Raw genomic sequence first — 21957 nt, 5'->3', positions numbered from 1 at the left:
TTACTGTTGTGTGTGAGTGTGGCAGAAGTGCCCCCAGTGTGTATGGGAAAGTGAGAGGACAAAGTCTCTCCTCTGGGGTTCCCGGGATCGTACTCAGGTTGTCGGACTTGCACAATGGCCTAGTTAGGGGTGGTTGTTGTTGTTAACTTGACACAACTGTGGTCCCCTGGCAAGGAGGTACCTCAATTGAGGAAGGCTTGTGGGCCAGCCTTCTTGATTGAAGTGGAAGATCTCAGCCTACCTGGGTGTTAGCCTTGGGCGGGAAGGCCTGGGAAGTATGAGGAAGCAGGCTGAGCAAGCCCTGTTGGGCAAGCCTTCCTTCAGGGCCTTTGTGTCAGCCACTGCCCCTAGGCTCCTCCTACCTGGGGAACTGTAGGCTGTCAGATGTAACAAGCCACCTCCCAAAGTTGCTTTTGGCCATGGTGTTTATCACAGTACAGAAAGCAGACCAAGATGCCTTCCCCGCCTTTTCACCTGCTGGGCCATCTTAGTGGCCAGAATTCTTCTTCTTCTGCTTGTTTATATTTTCCCAGAAACTTTTGCTGAACCTCTTGAGCTTGTTTTTTCTCACTGGCCCAAAGGTTCTTCCTGTTGTGTTTTTAGAGATGAAATCCTGAGGCCCAAGGTGTCTCTCTCTGCAGGCCGTGTCTTTGGCGGCTTGACTGTGTCTGTTCACAAACCCCTCAGTACACACTAGCCTTCCCCCCCCCCCCCCCCCCGCTCTTCCCTATTCACAACTCCCTGGAGGGAGGCCTGACCTGGATACCCACAGAGACTCGGCTCTAGTTCAAGGTGTGAGCAGTCAGTTTCCCATGCTCCGAGGAAGGCAAGATTCCTGCTTTCCCGTGCGTCTTTAAGCACTGAGAATCAAGTGGCTCCCCCAAGCAGCCTTGGATTCTAGGCTGAATGTTTAGCTTCGCCCAGTGCCAAGCACAGCATGTCAGATCTCCTTAGGACAGTCCTCTGAAGAGGACAGAAAGACCTCGGTTGAGCCAGCACTGACCCTGGGACACCTCTGGAGTACATCCCCTCCAGCGAGTGCTGGCTGCCTGCAAAGGTGGCCCCTTAACACGTAGGTTGATGGTGGCCCTGGGAACAAGGCAGTGATAGGAGGGGTGGAAGCTGGTTTTTTTTTTTTTTTTTTTTTTTTCTGGGGACAGCCTGGGCGGTTAGGTAATAGCACTGACCTAGGAATCAAGCCTCTCTCTGGCTGCAGGAGGAAGAAGCAGGGTGGGTGTGCAGTGGCCATTAGTCACAGAGGACGTTTTGGACTCAGGGAAAATGATGGAGTCGAATTCTTGGGGGGGGGGGTTGCATAAGAATAAAAACAAAGCCCATGATGTCAGTGGAGCAGTGTTTGGGCGGCCTGGAGCTTGTCACTTCTACCCTAACACTTCCTGGTTATTTACAGAACATAGATAGCGTGAATTAGCTATGCTCAGAGAAGGGGGGTGGGGACATTTAAAAAGGTCTTTAGTAGAGGCCAGGATGTCTGAAAACCCAACCATGGCAGGAACAAGGCTGATTTTTGAGCAGGGTGCTTTAGATTCTGGACCTTGCTCTCTGCTTCTGTATAGTGTGAGGCTACCCCATAGCCTCCCTGCAGGGCTCCCATGGTGCATTGCCAGGCAGAGATGGTGCCTCAGACCTCATTCCCTTTGTCCTTTTCTAGTGGCAGAAGGACCAGCAAGGGCAATGACCAGCAGGGTTCCACAGATGTCAGAGAAGAGGCTGGCATGAGTTAGTTGTCAGGAAAGTCTAGGGAAAAGGGGGTCTGAGCTGCATCTTGCAGGCTCGTAGCATCTGGTTTGGGCTGAGGCTAAGGGACTCCTACCTCTAACGGGTGTTGCACACTTTGAGTTTGTAGGGAATTCTGATGGAATGGCTTCCAAAGAGCGGCAGGCCAGGGGTGGCTCATGGTTCAGCACTGTGTTAGCCCCAGCCCAGCACGGAGAGGAATGCCTGGGAATGGGGCACACACAATTCCTGTTCTTGGTGCAGTCTGTAGGGGGCACTTAGAGTGTACGTGTGTCAGGGGACACTATGAGGATGAAGAGGGACACACAGGCCATGTCTCTGCTGGAGAGGGGCTCAGAGGGTAGGTTCGAGTCAGCCCAGATGGATTTGGGGGGCAGACTTCTGATGGCTCACAGTGTACACCAATACTAGTCAGGTAAGATGCTCCCCTCCCCCCACATGAAGGTGGGACTCCCTACAGGTACCAGTGGGAGCTGAGTGGTCTCTGACCAGCCAGGGTGAGGCTGGGGGATGGACATGAGCAGGAAAAGTGGTGCAGGTCCTGGTGACCTTGAATCTCCAGTAGCCACTCTAATCCAGCACCGTTTTCCTTGTGCCTTCAGCCTCCTGACAGTGGGCCTCCGCCGTTACCGACATCCTCTCTCCCAGAGGGTTACTATGAGGAAGCTGTGCCCCTGAGTCCTGGAAAAGCTCCAGAGTACATCACCTCAAGTGAGTGGCAGCTGCCCATCAGGGTGGTCCCTTCATTCCTGGGAACGGTGGTGAGCCAAGGCATTGGGTGTGGTGGACGCAGGACTGAACATCACCACAGAAATGTAGGAGCAATGTATCTGGGACCTAAGGAAGCCAATGAATACAGGAGGGGCCTGGGGAAAGGCTAAGACCTTCAGAGTCCTTCCTTCCAGCTTCTGGTCTCAGAGGTGCCCGGAGCCACAGAGCCAAGATGAGGTGGTTCCCTGAAGTCGGGAGAGAAAAGGTTCTGTAATACACTCATGTATGCTCCTCCCTGTTCTCTCTTGGTCTCTACGGGGCACAGCCCTGTATGTTGAGGTTTCTGTCAGAATGCCTGTTGGGTGCAGGCTTCTCTTTTGTGGTGAAGAGGGCAGGCTTTACCATTTCTGCTGAAGTCATGATCCTCTGGCTCCCGATGCCGACCTCAGTCATCATCCTTTTAAACCAAGATGCACACTGACACACGGAAGCCGACCTTCTCTAACTGCCCCTGGGATTCAGATTTCATTACTGATGCTATTCTGTCCTGAGTGTCAGGCACTGTTACTTCTCAGCCACGCAAAGCTGTGGCCTCTTATGTTCTGTGTTCAGCTCTAAAGCTCTCATTGTCAAGTACTCACTCATTAAAAAGTGTAAAATGTATCAATGTGGGACACTTGTTCTCAAATCTGATGATCTGAATTTGGTCGCCAGGACCAACGTGGTGGACCCTCTGTATAGTCTCAGCCCGACACTCTCAGGTGACCACTCCCTCAGGTGCTGTGTCTGTTACCTCTGCTCCCAGCCGCCCCAGTCCCGAATGTGCCACTGTCTCTCTGAAGGATCTATCTGCATGTGTGGTTGGACCTATGTGACCACTCTCCCTTCCCTGACGGTGCATTAGCCATGTTCCTGCAACTTTGTTAGGTGCTGGGAGAGCTATCATATGCAACAGGATGTGCCCTTCCCTGGGCTCCCAGCTTGGCGTGAAGAGCTGACCTGTGTGCATAGCGAGGAGTCTGTTAGGCTGTGTGCAGCACATCAGAAGGCCTTTGACACAGTGTGCTGCTAGCCGGTTCAGGCTGCTGCCACACCTACTCAGCCCTGAGGCTGGAATGCCGAAGTTCTTGGGAAATGCTGGAGGTTGGGACTTATCTTGCCAGCCATTTAGCTTACTGGTGGCCTGCCTTAGAGGTGTGCCCTCTGGCCATGTCTTCGCCCCCCTCTCCCTTCTTCACGTTCCTCTTCCTCCCTCTTACCACACCCAGTGGATTAGGACTCTGCACTTATGGTGGTGACCATATTGGTAACAGAAATCTGAATCGTAACCCAAAGGGGCCATCTCCAGATGCAGTCGTGTTAGCCTGAAGACCTCAGGACATGAGTACCAGGGAATCTTGAGCCCATGGTACAGGCCAGAGGGAGTCATAAACTTAATGCTAGACATGAGCATACATTACCCCAGCAGACAGGAAGGAGATGGGGGCAGCTCCGGGTACGTGTAGAGAGCCCAGGGGAAGAGAGAGCAGGCTATGTGTGGAGAACGTGTAACTCGAGAGCTGACGTGTCCTTGAGTGTGATTCCTTCTGTTAGAGAGGAGGGACAAATGCTGCCCAGATCCGAGGTGAGACAGTGGGAAGAGTGACCTCTGATGTATTCCAAGTGTTCTAAAGGGTTTGTGAAGGGTAGTGTCAGCAGGAAGACTTAGGGGTTATTTAACCAAGGCCAGAGAAAGAGGAGCAGAGGACTCCGCACGGATAAGGTTCACACCCAAGGCAGAGCCAAGCTAATGCTGCCATCGGGGTGACATCATCCTGTTGATGTGAAAGAGTCTAGAGGTTTAAAAAAAAAATCTCAATGTTTCAGTCGTTGCATTCGAAGCATTTGGATGAGTTCTCAGTGCCTGACTGGTGGAGGTTTCATCCTCAGGGCCAGGGCAGAAGCCCTTTCCCACTGAGGCCCATGGTGGCTGGAAATGAGGCCAGGCGAGGTGGGCTGGAAGGTCAGCCTCTCACCTCCGCCCTTTTCTCCTTGACAGATTATGACTCTGAGGCCATGAGCAGTTCCTATGAGTCATATGATGAAGAGGAAGAGGATGGGAAGGGGAAGAAAACGCGGCATCAGTGGCCATCAGAGGAGGCCTCTATGGACCTGGTGAAAGATGCCAAGATCTGCGCCTTCCTGTTGCGTAAGAAACGCTTCGGCCAGTGGACCAAGCTGCTCTGCGTCATCAAAGACACCAAGCTGCTGGTGAGGAGCCCGGCGGGGCCGAGCACCATTGGCGGTCTGATGTACAGGACCGCATGCAGATGCTACCACAGGGGAGGCAAGCGACGACAGGATCTCCTCGAGAGTCAGGGGCCCTGCCCAGCCCAGCCAGGCTGGCACCTCTTCAGGGAGGGCTCATGGTTCCCCCACACCCAAGTCCTTCCACCCTGTTGAGCCTGTGGCTTGTGTCAGTGGAAATGAGCAGTGTTGAGACTTGCCAGAAACTGCAAGATAGACTTTCTCATTTGTAGTGAGTCAGTAAATTCCTCCGAGCCAGGTCACAGCAGAGGCCGGAGCCTGTGGAGGCGCCTAGGGGAGGGCAGGGAGAAAGGGCATTCTTTTGGAAAGTCAAAAGCTTTCCAAGAGAGAAGGGTTTTTTTTTGAGGCAGAACAGGAAGTACATACAGAAGCAGGGTGTAAAAGATTCTGAACTCTGGCCACAGGTGCTGTCCCCTTGGGGGCTCCAGGGAGAAGAGCCTGGGAGGCTGCATTCCTGCCCCCACCCAGCAAGCTTGCTTCCTGTAGAAACCAAAGCTGGTCACTGGGTCTAGAGCTTTACTGTTTGTCTTTTGCCTTTTGTCTTTCAAATTAACCTCAGGAAACAATTGCTCAAAAGTGAGTCATTAAAACAGAAAAATCTGAGTTTCTCTTTCCCCATGTGGTAGAGCACTGTAAGAGAGGCCATGTCACCCAGTGAATTATGGGTGTCTTACTTGTGTAGGCTCTTAGGTCATCGTATGTGCTTTTTTTTTTTTCTTTTTTCTTTTCTTTCCTTTTTTTTTTTCTCAGCCTTTTTAAACGAAGTGCATATTTTTTCCACATGTGTGGCCTGAATTTCTTCCAAATATAGAATATGCCAAAAATGATGCCATCGGGGATTTTAAAGCATGAAAAATATTAGCATAGCCCTTATTTATAATCTGATGCAATAGCTGCAAGATGGTGATGTGCTATGTACTGTGATTCAAAATGCACGCCACTCTCTGAGAAGGAGCCGTTTTGTTTCTGATGCAGACTCAGCAGTTTGGGGCCCAGGTTCCTGGACACCCGTTGGTCCTCTTCCCCCTCCCTGCTTTTTTTCTACACTGGGATCACTCTCCCTGCTCTATGATGGTAATAGCTTCCATAGAGACTAGCCTAATTGTTGTAGGAATAAATAGAAAGCGAGGGGAAAACACTATGCAAGACAAAGTGCAAGGCGAAATTTAGCCTTTTGTTTGATTTTGGCTTTGTTAGGACAATCTTGCTAGATAGCTCAGGTTAGCCTCAGAGTCACTCTGTAACCCAGGCTAGTCTTGAGCTCTCAATTCTCTTTCATCTCCTGAATGATGAGATCATAGGCAAGTGCTGCCACACTTGGCTTAAAGTACCAGTAGTAGTTGGTGGTGGTGGTGGTGCTGTGTGTGTGTGTGTGTGTGTGTGTGTGTGTGTGTCTGTCTGTCTGTCTGTCTGTCTTATCTTCCTTCATAAATAACCCATGATTCAACTACTCAGAAGAGAGAAGGCATACTTCTCTTTCCTAGAGCATCCTGGCCAGCCTCCCGTGAATGTCACAGCTATTTCCTCTATTGACTCAGTCTCTAGGCCTCTTTTTCCATGCCTAGGCAATTCTGCACCCACCCAGTCACCCCCAGGTACTCTACCCACTCACTGAAGTACCCGATGGCTAGCACAGGGAGAATTGTCTCCATTGAATGGACTCTGAGGCCAAGTCACCTTTCTTCCAAGGTCTGCCTGTACCTAGTGCTAAGGGAGTCAAGGTCAGCCTCAAGGGGCAGATCCAGTGCGGCCTTCCAGCTCCAGGGCCTGTGGCTCCCTATGCATTTCATTTGCACGGCATCCTGCCTGCTCTAAGCAGCAGCCTTGGAGGAGCCCTGTTTGGACGAGACCTGGGCTTGCTTCTTCCAGGATCTCCAGACAGTCCTAGAGTTACTGGTGGTTGTGAGGCAACTGATAAGGGTGCTGGGACCTGAGCTTAGGCTCTCTGCAGGAGCAGTGTGCATTCTTAAGTGCTGAGCCATTTCTCCAGCTCCAAGCATCTTATTACCCTGTCTGCCCACAGTAGGCCTATGCAGTTGTAACAGATAATTCCTTCACGTTATGCCACATTCCCATGAACATACATGTAATTTTGTGACAATGCTCCAGTCGAACACGGGATAGGTCAGTGTCTGCTCAGTCGTGTCTTAGACATTCTGTCGGCCTCAGCAGAGGTAACACACACTGGTGTGTAGCAGATGCAGAAGGAGCGTTGGGTAGGCAGCAGACCGTGCGTGTCACACCTGCAGCTGGCTGCTGAGCCACACCCCTGAAGCCTGGCTGGCAGGAGGGGTTCGGTTATGCTGGGTTTCGTCACTGGTTCTGGTCACGTGTCCTCAAGGCATTAATGGGTCTGTCCTGTTCCACGCAGTGCTACAAAAGTTCCAAGGACCAGCAGCCTCAGATGGAGCTGCCCCTGCAGGGCTGCAGCATCACGTACATCCCGAGAGACAGCAAGAAGAAGAAACACGAGCTGAAAATCACCCAGCAAGGCACAGACCCTCTGGTCCTCGCCGTCCAGAGCAAGGAGCAGGCCGAGCAGTGGCTGAAGGTAGGCCATCTGATAGGGCTGTGAGACACCTTTACTTCCAGATTCACTACATTGCTAAGTTGCCTAAAACCCAGATAGATTAGTCTAGGGAGTTGTCTTTTTTAACATGTTACATGTTAATTTCACCCCTCCCACATACACACACGCATACACATACACACATACATGCATGCACGCATGGTATGACCGGCATGTGGGGATCAGAGGACACCTTGTGAAAACTGGTTCTCTATCCCCCACCGAGGGCGTGGGCCTCTGGGATTAGACCTAACTTGTCAGATGTGGTCCTTTGCCCACCGAGACATCCCTTGGTTGTAGTTTGTTCTGAAGCTCTGGTTGTGAGTCTTAGCTTTGAACCACAGAGCTCTCTCTCCAGCCCTTGTTTATGTTTGATAGTGAATACTCTTTAGTAGAATTCCCACACACTTGACTCTCAGCTGCGGGCAGCTGTCTGTCCCAGGAGGCTGTCCATCTGTCCTGTTGTTGTAGTTGTTATTGTTTTTAGTATTGCTTTGATTCATCCTCTCTTCCTAGAAACATTATTTAACTGTGAGACCGTCTCACTTTGTTCGCTCCCTCTGCTGCTCGGTTGTGATTTTGGCTTTGGGATCTATCTTATTCTGTTCAGGCTGCTCCTGTCCAAGGGTAGCCTTGGGTAGCAGCTGTTTATTTCTGAGCTCTGGAGTCTGGAGTGCAAGTCAGGGTGCCTGGGGATTTGGTCCCTGGTAAGATGTCCTCACTGTCCTCTGTGTACAGAGGGAGGTGGCCACCTGCAGTCTCTTATGCAGGCACTGAAACCAGCCTTGAGGGCTCTACCCTGTGACCTCATGCTGGGCCTCCTACAGTTGCTGTATTGGAGCTTAGGGGCCCATCGTTTTAAGCCCTAGAATTTCTAGCTGTTTCTTTTTAAATCTGAAAATGTCTCTTACAGTTTTAAATTTCTCTTAAAATACTGGTCTGGCTTTTACCTCTGAACAGGATGGACATAGTGGCTCTGACCCTGATTTTTTTCCTGAACAGGAAGAGCATTGTGACTCTGCTCCTGGCTTTTGGTAGAGCTGGGAACTTACTTTCTTGTCTATTGTATTTGTTTGATGCCCATGCTGGTCACGGTATTTGGAAAGAAAATACATTGAAGTAATTCTTACAGCAACATGGGTATAGAATAGCAAATACAATCGCTTCTCAGCCTTTTGGCTAAGATCAAGTGTAGCAAATACAATCCCATGGTCCCTTTCGGTTTCCATGCTCCATGGCTCGTGGAAGTGATTCTGTGTCCACAGCTGCTCCTCCTGCCTTTAGGAAGAAGCCACGTGTGTCCGTTTATTTTCCCAAAGTTTTAGTTCACCCTGGCCTGTGGCGAGGGCAGTCCTGGAAGGACGCACCATCTCCTCGAGCATCTATGACCATGGTGCCTGACACGCGGTTTACAGGCTACTCTCCTCACTTCTGTAACAAAATAACCTGACAAAAGTGACTTAGGGAGGGAAAGGCTTGTCTCAGCTCACAGTTTGAAATTCTCCTTGACCATAGTGGTGAGGGCGTGGCGATGGCTGTGAGGTGCGCCCGTAGCCAGGAAGGAGGAGGCATGTTGGTGCTCAGTTCACTCTTCCTGCTTAATCAGCCAGCCCTTCAGCCCATGTAGAGTCTTCTCTCTTCAGCCAATCCTCTCTGGAAGCATCCGGAACACATGCCCACAGTTGTGTCTCGGGTGACTCTAACACTGGCAAGGTGAAAATGAGCTGTCACACACCATATCTGGGCAACTGTGAACCTCGATTCCCCATGGCCCCCAGGAGTACATAGTCAGACTCCAGGCCCATGTTGACGCCTTGTTGGCCGCCCAGAGAACCACACAGAGGTAGACTGTTTCACTCCGTGAGCAGTGGCTGTGGCTTGCCTGAAATTGTGACACTCAGGTTGGGAAGGTCTTTTCTGGATTCCCCTCCTGTAAGCCTCAGGCTCGGGAATCTCTCCTGGGAGTTTGTGTAGCCTTCTAGACAGAGAGCTTCACTGTGCTGCGGGTTCCCATATCCCTGCAGGAGCTTTAGAGCCTTCAAGGTTTACAGAGGCTTGACCTTCACATTGACTCATGCTGCCTCTGCGTGTGTGTGTGTGTGTGTGTGTGTGTGTGTGTGTGTCTGAGAGAGAGGGGGATGCATGCAACATGTGCATGTGGAAGCCACAGAGGACACCCTCAGATGCTGTTCCTCAGGCACCATCCACCTTGCTTTTCTGAGACAGGGCCCCCCACCTGTCACCTGCCCTAGCTCACAGAGACAGGCTGACTGGCCAGTGAGCCTCAAGGATCCACCTCACTGCCTCCCCAGAGCCAGGGTTGCAAGCACACAATGTTGCACCCAGCTTTTTTGTGTGGGACCCACCCTCATCACCCCAGACGCTCGTGCCTCCTCATCTCCTGACAGTGTTAGCAGTTTCATTTGATGCCCAAGAGGTCTCGTCTCAGGCCAGCCACATTGCTTCAGTGATCCACAGTGGGCACCAGAGTCGGATTTCTGGCTTGACTGAGGCTTCGCTCTTGAGTGATGGACGACTGGCCCTTTCCTCTTTTATCTTTCCTCCTCTGAGTTTTTTAAATGAAAGTTTTCTTTATTCTTAACCTTTTAAATCCTTTGGTTCTTTGTGAACTGCACATCATGCTCCCAATCCCACTCATCTCCCACTCTACTCCCCTCCTGTGATCTTAGCCCATCCGTTCACTCAGGGAGAAAGGGCAGTTGTGGAGTGAGCAGCTTTCCTGATGACTGTTCCCTTCTCTGGGTTCCTCTCCTGGCTGCCTGGATTCTCCTCTCCATTCTTGGTGTTCTCTGTTCCTCGGATCCTTAAGGACCGCCCTGAACTGTGGCGGCTCCTGCTCACCCTCTTTCTGCAGCGTTAGATATTCAGCGGTGCTAAGCTCCCTTCTGACTGCTTCACATCTGACATGAGGTCACTCCGAGCCCTTGAGCTGCTGGTGAACAGACCAGAGAAGCAACATGCTTCAAGATGCCGGTGGAGTGAATGACCTCATATCCTCCTTCCCTGTGCGCGAGCTACTTGCGAACGTGAACGGAGGCGCTCAGCGGATACAGCATGACGACTCCGCTCATGAATGGGAGTTAATTGCAAAGAATTTAATTTTGGTGTACTTCTCACAAGGGAAGTAAATGATACAAGGCAGAAAATCTTTTTCTGAGGAGTTCGAATTGATTGCTCTATTTTAATGTTTGTTCTATTAGTTCTGCCGTGCCAGAGCTCAAGGAGTTCAATCAATATGAGTCAAAATGATTATGCAGTTCTCAGCCCTAATGAGTGCTCTCCCAAACTCAGGGAACATTATGGAGGAGGGGGTGGGGAGCCTGCACGATCCAGAGGGAGAGTGGGGGCGGCTCACAAGGCCCTGCTACAGTGAAGGTCTGCCCGTGGGGAGGGTGTGGTACCCCGCTCTCTTTCTGAGGATCTATAAGCAGTTAACGTTTGACTACGGAGGAAGGGACATTTTCTTCAGTGATGAGCCACTGATCTCATGCCTCTGTTCCCGTGAGTCACTACTCAAGCTTCTGTAACTAATGGTGATAAAACTCACCAGGTCCCAATGTAAAAAACAGATACGGGGCAAGTTAGGAAAGGAGGGGCCGACAGGATGACTATGGTAAAAATCGTATACATGTGTGACAAGCTTACTAAGATAATCTATTACGCATCATTAGCATTAATATATGCTAAATGAATCGATGGAAGTCAAATGACGAAAAAATTTCAGCCAGAGGATCTTAATTGTGTCAGCTTGGCGGAGCCTAAGATAGTCTAAGCGTCTTCCAGATCCACCGCTGGCCAAGTTACCTTATCAGAACCATTGTTTAAATTATTACTGTATTGTTATTATTAGAGTGTGTGTGTGTGTTTGTGTGTGTGTGTGTGTGTTTGTGTGTGGAGTATGTGTGTGTTTGTGTGTGTGTGTTTGTATGTGTGTGTATGTGTGTGTTTGTTTGTGTGTGTGTGTTTGTGTGTGGAGTGTGTGTGTGTTTGTGTGTGTGTGTTTGTGTGTGTGTGTTTGTGTGTGGAGTATGTGTGTGTTTGCATGTTTGTGCTTGTGTGTGTGTTTGTGTGTGTATGTGTTTGTATGTGTGTATGTTTGTGTGTGTGGAGTGTATGTGTGTGTATTTGTGTGCATATGTGTTTGTGTGTGTGTATATTTGTGTGTGTATGTGTGTGTGTGTATGTTTGTTTTTGTGTGTGTGTGTGTGTGTTTGTGTGTGTGTGTGTGTGTTCATACGCCATGGTGGGCATGCTGAAGGTCAGAGGACAACAGTTGTTTCTCTTCTTCCACCATGGGACACTGGGATTGAAACCAGCTTGGTCTGGTTTGTGTAGTAGGTGCCTTTTCAGGCTGAGCCACAGAGGTGGTGGAGGTTTTTAAGAACAAGATTTGAATCATTCAGATTTGTTGGGAGCCTGAAAGTCTTTATGGGTTTTCTTTTCTTTGTATTTTTCTAAATGCTGCCCTATGCTGATAGGATTGAGACATACCCCGCCCCCTGCTTAACTCTCCTCAGGGAACTTTGGTTTTAGTGTCTAAAACCTTGAAGTCCTGATTCTCTTGTCCAGAAGTAGTGACTCACAGGGGATGGATGATGGGCCACGTTGTCATTCATGTCGGATGCGAACCTCCACACTGTCATTTCCTTTTACATCAAAGAAGTTGCTCTTGTTTTGTTTTAATGGAGGAGGGGCTGGAAAGGTGGCTCAGTGGTTAGGCATGCAGAGGACTCAGGTTCACCTGGAACCACCTATGTAAGTGGCTCACAGCTGCCCATAATTCCAGCTCCAAGGGGGATACGACATCTTTGACCTCCACAGACATCTGCACTCATGTGCATATACAGACGCAAGCATGCACAGTACACTCAAGTAATATGAGCTAAGTCTTTTTTTAAAAATTAAGTAGAAAAAAGGTTGAAAGTCCATTTCCTATAGCACGGGCCTTCTGAAAATAGGCAGTGTACACCCGCCATCTTGTTTGCTTCCTGAGAAGCCAGCCCTGTCCACAGTCATTGTTCTCAGGTTTGGTGTCACTAGAAAGTTTGAAGTGGCTTTATTCATGGGTTTCCAGCAGGTGACCCTGCGGTACTGGTGCAGAGGGGAGCTGGACTCTTCCTGTTGGGCGCTTGCCATGCATCTACACTTCCTTGTCAAAGCAGACTCCTTGCACTGGATGGAGTTTTCTGTATCTCAGGACCCTGTTTCCTCCTTGCCTGCCTTTGGGGTCTCTTGATCACCTCAAGAAAGGCTCAAGGAGGGCTGAGGGGTGAGAACTGGCTCCTGCAGGCCCTCGGGCACCTAAGTTTTGCTTGGCTACTCTGTCATCTCTTGCCCCATCTATGGCCAGCCAAGAGGGCAGCTGCGGAGAACCTCTTTTCTCCAGACAGGGGGAGCCTTTTTCTTCCAAGGCCCCTTCATCTTTAGGGTTTTCTTCTCTGTGGCTTCTCAGCATCTCCACACTCAAATGACTTTGAAAAATGCTATGACTGTTTGGTTTTGGGTTTTTCGGTTTCTCTAGCTTGTTTTGTGTTGTCAGGGTGGTGGTTTTATGTGCTGTTCTGTATGGTGACAGGGAAGTACCATGCCCTATTCATTGTCTAGGTGGAAGGTCTCAGTTTTTTCAGTTATGTAATAAATAAAATTTTGGGCCAGCTGATATTTCTAAAATATGACTTTCTACATTATTTGTTGATTATTTTAGTTTTTAAAGCTCTTTTGTCTTTTATTAAGACAGTGTCTTAATAAATAACCCTGAGGCCCTTAGGATCCCAGGGCCTTGAGTTCATGGTCTCACATGTGCTAGGCCACCCCACTGAGTGATCTCATCGTCACCGTGGGTGGATATGGAAGTGCTTTTCCATTATCTACTGGGGATTGTTTTATAAATAAAGACAAGTAGTAAGTCTACTGTTATCAAGGCTTGTTCAGAGTTTATGATCCAGCCATAGACATTCAGAAACACTTTTAGTAGAACAATTAAAAATCTTCCAGTTAGGGGCTGGGGATTTAGCTCAGTGGTAGAGCGCTTACCTAGGAAGCACAAGGCCCTGGGTTCGGTCCCCAGCTCCGAAAAAAAGAACCAAAAAAAAAAAAAAAATCTTCCAGTTAGAACTCACTTGCCCTTGCAAAGCAAGGCATTCACAAGACAGCACTTAACCAGCATGCAGTGCCGTTCACCCTTCTGCCAAAAGTAACCATCAGAGCCATGTGCCTTGTCTGCTACATCCGCCACCCTCAGCCCTTGCCAGAAGCCTGTGTCTATGCGTCTACGAATGTGTCTATCCACATGAATGTGCATGTGTGTGCACAGGCTGCAGACATGAGCCTGTGTGCAGAGGTCAAACACAAGACAAGAGCCAGCATTCTCAGAAGCAGTGTGATCGGGTTTCCATAAAAATGTGCAGAGACTGTGTTTCTGGGGTGAAGGACTTAAGTTAAAAGCAAACAAAAATGCCACAGAATATTTGGTTGTGTGCAGAAGTCATGACTTTTCAATTCGCATGTCATTCTTTTCAATGCACTTTGACCTTCTCATATTATACTTTTCAGGGTCACATACCTTGAGTGTCAGGGCCTTCCTGTATCATTTTGGAGTGGGCCCTGCAGATACCTGTGGGAGATACAAAGGACAGTGAACAAAGCAGCCTGATTTCTTCCATGGGTGGGATCCCCGTGGGAACAAGACCACCCGGGATCACTGTCTCACAGGGTGCTTTCTTTGTGGTCTGGACATGGAAAGACAGAGTCTCCCAATGCCAAGATGCCTTCTGTGTTCTTGGCCTGCCCCAGGTGGATGTCTGGGTCTCTCCGGGTTGCCACCTGCCATCCCAGCACTGCACAGCACAAGGCTCTGCTCCACAAGGGAGCTGAGTTCTAGGTGAAGAGAAATGAGTCACCGGAGAGGCAAGTAGGGTCCCCTGAGTATTGTGAGTATGTGAAGTAGCCTCGTGGGAGCTTGGGAAGAGGTTGTCATGAGCCAGCTCTGATGGCCAGGTGTCATCTTCTTCCTCCAGAAAGCTTGGCCTAATTCAGGAAGAAAGAGGTTGAAGTGTCCATATGCCAGCTGCCCCCTTTCTCTGTCCTTTTGTGATTTGTGACTTTGGTGCAGAGGACTAGTAGGCTTTGCCACATGGCTTTTACTTAGAGGTGTCTCTTTCGATATTTTTATTGGTCCAGTTAAAAAAAATATTTGTAGAAAATCGCAAGCACGGTTTATCCTTGTTGTATATTTTCCCTTTTCATAAGACCATCAAAAGACACTGCATAGTGGCACACACCATTAATGGCACTCACCTCTGCACTTGGGAGGCAGAGGAAGGCGCCATCTCTCGAGTTCCAGGCCAGCCTGGTCTACAAAGTGAGTTCCGGGACAGCCAGAGATACATAGTAACACTCTGTCTCAAAGCAAAACAAAAACAAACAAACAAAAGAGGAGTTGATGTAAGAATCAGGGCATAAAAGCAGTGTGCATAAGACAGATTCTGTGAGCTTGTTCCTAAGATGACACCTAGCTGCCTCTGGGCAGTTGTGAAAGTGTGCAGACTTTGGGGAGTGTGTCAAGCAGTTCTGCAAGGGCCTGAGTGAGACACTTGGAAGGAAGGCAAGTTGATTTTCGGCTCAATTTTCAGTCCATGGTCTGTTGGCTCCATTGCTTTGAGGCTTAAGAAAGTCAGTGGTCGGGGTTGGGGATTTAGCTCAGTGGTAGAGCGCTTGCCTAGGAAGCGCAAGGCCCTGGGTTCGGTCCCCAGCTCCGAAAAAAAAAAAAAGAACCGAAAAAAAAAAAAAGTCAGTGGTCATGCGAGAGCCAGTGGTGGAGGAAGCTGCCTGTTGGGAAGAGAGCAGTGGGTGGAGGTGAGGGTCACAGTATCCCCTTCGAGTTAGTGACCTAATGCCTCCCACAGGGCTCCACCTTCTAAGTTTTCATCACTTCTCAATCAAGTCCCAGGCTGTTGACCAAGCATCTGCATACGGCCTCTGGAGACATACAAGACTCAGCCTGTAGCGGGTGGCTGGAGCAGGATGCCTGGTGGAGAGAGATGAGGCTGCCTTTGGGAGATGAGCTGTGAGTCAAAGGAATACAACGTGCCCTCCAGGGGACAGTATACCCAGAGTCACACAGGCACACACAGAGTCAGTCAGACAGACAGTCAGACAGACAGACAGACAGACAGACAGACAGACAGACACACACACACACACAGGGCCACACAGACAGAGTCACACAGACAGGCAGATACATACACAAACACACTGACATACAGACAGACACACAAACACACTGACATATAGACACACACACACAGGGCCACACAGACAAACACACAGAGTCACACAGACAGGCAGACACACACATACAAACACACTGACATACAGACACATAGAGACACACACATAGACACATACACAAACACACTGATGTACACACACACATACACAGACACACACAGAGGCAGGCAGACACACACACACACAAACACACTGACATATAGACACACACAGAGACACACACACATATAGGCACATACACAAACACACTGATGTACACACACACACAGAGGCAGGCAGACACACAAACACACTGACATATAGACACACACAGAGACACACACACAAACACACTGATGTACACACACACACACACACACACACACACACACACACACACACACACACACACACGGCACCTGCCTCCCCCAGGGCTGGTAGGAATAAGTGAAACCATACTGCCACATGCTTCTCCCATGGGCAGGACAACACAAGACAACAATGCTGTCCCAGCCCACGCCTTTGCAGCCACTGTTTGGAGTGCGGGCTTTGGTTAAGAATGAAGAACTCATCAAGTTCACGGTTGTTTGTGTAATTGCAGCCAATTTTCTTAGTTAAAGCTGCAATTACAAGCTGAGGTTACTGGAGGCCTGGTACAGGAGAAGTGTGGGCTGGGGTGATTCTCCACTGCCCACCACAGGGGTGCCCACCACGGCCTTGTTCCGTGGCCGTGGCATTGGGTGTTGCTTTGTGGAGTTTAGTTAAAGAGTGTAAGGCTTGGGGTTGGGGATTTAGCTCAGTGGTAGAGCGCTTGCCTAGGAAGCGCAAGGCCCTGGGTTCGGTCCCCAGCTCCGGAAAAAAAAAAAAAAAAAAAAAAAAAAAAGAAGAGTGTAAGGCTTTGTAAGAGGCTTGGCTTTGCTCAGGCCGTGAGTTGGGGGAGCTGGACTTGAACCACAGGAGCTCAGAGCTTGCCCTCCCAGCATGTTTCCTCCCCAGAGAAAGGATAGTCTTGTTCTTGTTTGTTTGTTTGTTTACATTCCAAATGTTGCCCTCCGCCCTGCTCCCCTCCCCCAGTCTTGTTCTCAATGTAAATATATCTGTCACTTTGAGATTTAGTCACTGCTTGGGGCAGAAGGAAGGGGAACCTGAAAAGGGAGCCAGGGACCTAGCCTAGGAGTGAGGGAAGCTTACCTCCCCCATCTCGCTGTCTAGGGTAGGCAAGGTCCCTGGGTGGAATGTCCCTCACAGGCTTTAACCTCAGAAGTCACAGGAGGAGCCTTGCAGCAAAGCCTCAGCTTCTCCCATTTTCTTCCCATTTCAAGTGTGGGCATCACGGTTTTCTCTTGAGGAAGCTGAGTGGCAAAGTGGCTGGGGTCAGACCCCAGTCCTGCTGACTGATTCTTGGGTCAGATCCCAGCACCAGTGCAGTGACAGGGCTATGGAGGTTGACCTTCCTGCCACTGTGCAGACACTGGCATTTCTCAAGAGTCTAGGTTTGAGTCCTGATGCAGCTTAGGATGCAGAAGGAGGGTATTCTGAAAGAGCCATCTGCTGACTGCAGAGATGACGCCGGTAAAACCCCACGTGCTCTGAACTCCACCCTCTGTGCCTCATAAACACAGTGAACACAGGGGGAGACATTCTGGGGTTGCGACCCTTAGTCTGGCAGTCCCTGCCTCTGTGGCTAGTCCAGGGTTATGGTCTAAGCTCTCGGCATGAGTCGGAAGGCTGCTCACACTGCTGACTGCTGATGTCACAGAGGCTGCCACCTGGGAGGGTGTCCACGCTGGATGCTGAATTGGGCGTAGTCCTACAAGATGGGACTTCTTCCTTTTTTTTTAAAGATTTATTTTATTTCATGTATATGAGTACACTGTAACTGTCTTCAGACCCAGCAGAAGAGGACATCGGATCCCATTACACAGATGGTTGTGAACCACCATGTAGTTGCTGGGAATTGAACTCAGGACCCTAGCAAGAGCAGTCAGTGCTCTTAACCGCCCAGCCATCTCTTCAGCCCAAGATGGGGCTTCTTAGTCCTAGCCTTTGCTAGAGAGGAAATGGAGGTTTGGGATGATTTGTTTCTTTACTCCAAGGCCACAAAGCTCATGGCTGGTGCCCTATCCTCTTGATTCACAGAAACCCCAGCACGGTCAGCGTTCCTGGGCTCAGAAAAGGAGCACAGACAATCCTTTCCTTTGGTGCAACTCCTCCTGACAGGGAGGAGGGAAGAGCAAGAGCGAGGAGGGAGGAGGAGGGAGGAGGGAGGAGTTGCCCTCCTCTGCCCTCTGCTCCCCTTAGACCAGTGGTTCTCAACTTTCCTACTGTGTGACCCTTTAATACAGTTCCACACGTTGTGGTGAGCCCCCAACCGTAAAAGTATTTTGTTGCTGCTTCATATCTAATTTTGATACTGTTATGGATCATAATGTGAATATCTGATATGCAGGATATCCAATATCTAATCCCTAAAGGGGTCCTGACCTACATTTTGAGAACCTCTGCCTGTCTCTTTGCCTGCCTGTCCTTCTAAGTCTCTCTTAAACTGCTTAACTGTGTCCATTTGCTTCCTGCCTTCCTGTCCCATCATGCTTGCTCTCCCAGTCTCTCCCCTTTAACTACCTTTCAGTGCAGGACAGAGGATGGCAGAGCATGCTTGGTCTTTCTCTGTTCACTGGCTTGCCCTCTTTAGGGAGGCTCACCACGCTGCGGCTGGGAACATTGGTCCTAGTGCTTGCAAATGTTCTTATTTTGTGCCCTGACTGAGATGTGTCTCTGGATCCAAGCTTCTCTCCAGCACCCCTGTATGTCTTTCTTGTCACCCCAGTGCTCAAGACAGAGATACAGACTGTGTGCCCAGGGCCGAGTAAGTCTAACAGCAATGGCTGGTGCTTCCTTAGGCAATGCTTGCATGGCTCAGTCCCACCCCAACCCTGCAGCTTCCCTGTCACCTCTGCAGCCCCATCCCACCCCTGCATCTATACTGTCACCCTGCATCCCCATCCCACCCCTGCATCTATACTGTCACCCTGCAGCCCCATCCCACCCCTGCATCTATACTGTCACCCTGCATCCCCATCCCACCCCTGCATCTATACTGTCACCCTGCAGCCCCATCCCACCCCTGCATCTATACTGTCACCCTGCAGCCCCGCCCCACCTCTGGAGCCCCACCTCACCCCTGAAGCCCTACCCCATCTCTGCAGCCCCACCTCACCCCTGCAGCTTCACTGTCACTCCTGCGGTCTCACCCTACCCCTGCAGCCCCACCCCATCGTACCTCTGCAGCCTCCCTGCCACCAGTGCTGTCATTGCACCTTTTCCTCATCTCAGTTCCTGCAGTCTCCCACGAGGTCCCTACACTGGTTTTTCTTTTGCTGCCATGAACTTGCTTCTTCCTACAACAGCTCACACCCATCATGCTCTGAGTCTTGTCTGAGGACTTGGTCTATACAAGTGGGTGTCTTTATTTTGTTTCTGATAAAGGCAGCTTAGGGGAGGAGGATTTGTTTTAGCTCACAGTCCCATCATTGCAGGAAGTCAGGGCAACCTGAGGTAGATGGTTATACCACGCTCACAGTTGAGAGCAGAGAGCAATGAACAGTATGCTTGCTGTGTTCAGGCCACTTTCTCTGCTTACATAGTAAGGCCGCATAAGGAATGGTGCCACCCACAGTGGAATCAGAACAATCTGCCTATACACGCTCACTGGCTCACCTGATCTAGACAGTCTCTCACTGGCTCACCTGATCTAGACACTCCCTCCGTGAGACTTCCTTCCCGGGCAACTCTACGTTGTATCATGTTGATAATTGAAAGTAGCCATCACAGGGCATTTAGTCCATTACGCCTACTTTAATAAGATGTGTCACATTGGGTCATTCACAAACGAATGTGTGTCCCACAGTTCTAAGGGGGGATGGTCATGATCTAGATGCCAGGAGGCCGTGGCAGCATGTGTTGTGCTTGGTGTAGATAGTTCTTCGTCTCCGTGTCCTGTACACAGAAGGCATGGGAACTCCTCTCTGAGATCTGAGCCACACCCAGAGGCTTAGCTCCCCTGACCCTGTTGCCTTCTAAAACCTCCCCATTCCAAGGCTGCTGCTGTGGGGTTTAATTTTCCACATGAACTTGGAAGGACAGAAACATCTAGAACACGATATTTGTATTCCTCCAGGGGGCGGGTGGTGGCTCAGGTTAGAACAGTTTATTATTCTGCTAAGGTGAAAACCAGACAGCAGAGCCTGGCCGGGGAGCTCCTCCCTCCTTTGTAGTCTGTCTGTCTCTCCTTATACTGACCAAGTTCAGTCTCCCCGTCAGACCCGAGAGGGCCATGTGACTGGGCCCCTACAACTGCATCCATTCCTTACTTCTCTGCCCTGTTCTCCCCAGCCACACAACACTCTGGGGGCTCCTTGTCACTTGTCACCTGGTGCAGCGCCTGCTGTCCCCTCTGCCTAAAAGCCTTTCTGTCAGTCCACATGGCCAGAGTCTCATGGCCTCAGCTCACACAGCTTTGATGATTCATAACAGTATCAAAATTAGATTGTTGTAGAGTCCTCCGGCTCTACAGTAGCTGAAGCTTCTTGTGAAAGAGCCATGCTTTATTCGTGCAGCACTTTCATTTGTCAGGCCTCACCTTTCTAAGAAAAGATTTATTTTTTATTTTAGTTTTTAATTATGTATATGTGAGCGCAAGCCCCTGAGGAAGAGGGAACGAAACTCAGGTCCCCTTTAAGAGCAGTACATATTCTTAACTGCCGAGATCCGCTCCGGTCCCTCACTTTTTGGATGACCCTTATTGCTTATGACGGCAACTCCGTGCTATGAGAGGGAACTTCCAGAGAGAACCTGGAGTGTACTTCCCTGCCATTTTCCCAGTTAGCACCAGGACTGCAGAGATGGTTTGGAGAGCAAATGACGGAATCAATAAACAGAGTCTCGTCCATGTGAGTTCAAACACCAGGTGCCGTTGACCCCTCGAGGTCCCCTGCCACACTGTAGGCATCTGTCTGCCCACATAGAACTACCCTCATCACCTGGATCCCCCTGCCTCTGATCAGGCTCAGACTGTGTCTCACTCACTCCCACAGGTAATCAAAGAGGCCTACAGTGGCTGCAGTGGGCCCGTGGATCCAGAGTGTTCTCCACCACCCAGCGCCAGTGTCCCTGTGAACAAGGCAGAACTGGAGAAGGTGAGGGATGCCCGTACGGCTCTGTTTTGTTAACGGTGTTTCTTTCCTGTGTGTATGGATGAATTATATGTACTTATGAAGAATTGTTGAGACAACTCAATACATGTGTGCAATGTATTGATTAGCCAGGGTGTCCCCTCATGGCTGCCACATCAGATCTCAATCCTTTCATTTGTAATTTGAATGTTTGATAACATTCTGTGAGAACCACAGCACTTCAGCGGGCGTGTCCACACCTCTGCCCCTGACTATTTTCAGTGCCTGCTTTGGACTGAGCTCCAAGGAGTCACTTCACAGACTCCATAGCCCGTGTTATCACCAGCGATGGATGAAGATGGGGACTTAGAGGAATGGATGGCCTGGATCATTCTTACCTATCAAATGAAATCAAATGGGGCATGCCCACTCAGCAGGTCTATGCTGGCACGCTGTCTGCAGAGTGTTGAGCGTTCAGGCTGTGTGGCCTTTAACTTTTGAGATAACATTTTGCTTTCCTCTGTACCTCACCAGGCCTGCATGACCTCGATGGGAATAATGTGTTCCTTGTGTCCTTATAGAAATTGTCTTCAGAGAGGCCCAGCTCTGATGGAGAAGGTGTTGTAGAAAACGGAGTCACCACGTGTAATGGAAAAGAACAAGGTGAGATCCTAACACGTGCCAAGAACATCTGAACTCGAAAAGCCAGTTGTCATGCTAGGTGTGACTGTGTAGGAAACCTCCGTGTTTCAGCCATGCAGGCACCGCCGCCCTCTGTCCCTGAGAACACAAGGAAGGCCTCTTGATTTATAAAAACCCAGAACCTTCCTTTTATCCCACCTACATTTAAATTATTGTTAGACCATAAGAAAGTACATATACCACAGGATTTATAATTTTTAGGCATTTTAAAGTGTTCTGTAGACATTAAACACACACATTTAGTGCATCGATCTCTGGAACTTTCTGTCTTCACAAAGCATAACCTTGTTTCCATGAAACCCAAGTCCCTCATCCCTTCCTTAGCCCCAGCAATCAGCATTCTGCTTTCTGTCCCTACGTATTCCACACCCTGGGGGCCTCATACAAGTGGAATGCTGTGGTATTTGTCTGTTTGCAACTGGCTAATTTCATCTAGTATGGTGTCTTCAA

The 21957-nt window shown here is 49.7% G+C and overlaps 1 protein-coding gene across 4 annotated transcripts in view; it reads left to right on the top strand.

The window, feature by feature from the left end:
* Nucleotides 1-21957, top strand: part of Afap1 (actin filament associated protein 1) — a 113275-nt gene that overhangs the window by 52172 nt on the left and 39146 nt on the right. For all 4 annotated transcript variants that reach the window (XM_087582142.1, NM_080900.2, XM_087582143.1 and 1 more), the window contains 5 exon segments: nt 2361-2469; nt 4508-4719; nt 7148-7327; nt 20728-20829; nt 21387-21468. In XM_087582142.1, the coding sequence (XP_087438268.1) occupies nt 2361-2469; nt 4508-4719; nt 7148-7327; nt 20728-20829; nt 21387-21468 (685 nt within the window).

This window comes from Rattus norvegicus, chromosome 14 (assembly GCF_021556685.1).
Source record: "Rattus norvegicus strain SHRSP/BbbUtx chromosome 14, alternate assembly SHRSP_T2T, whole genome shotgun sequence".
NCBI lineage: Eukaryota > Metazoa > Chordata > Mammalia > Rodentia > Muridae > Rattus > Rattus norvegicus.
The sequence above is the reverse complement of the archived record's forward strand: the minus strand, read 5'-3'. Positions and strand labels throughout refer to the sequence as shown.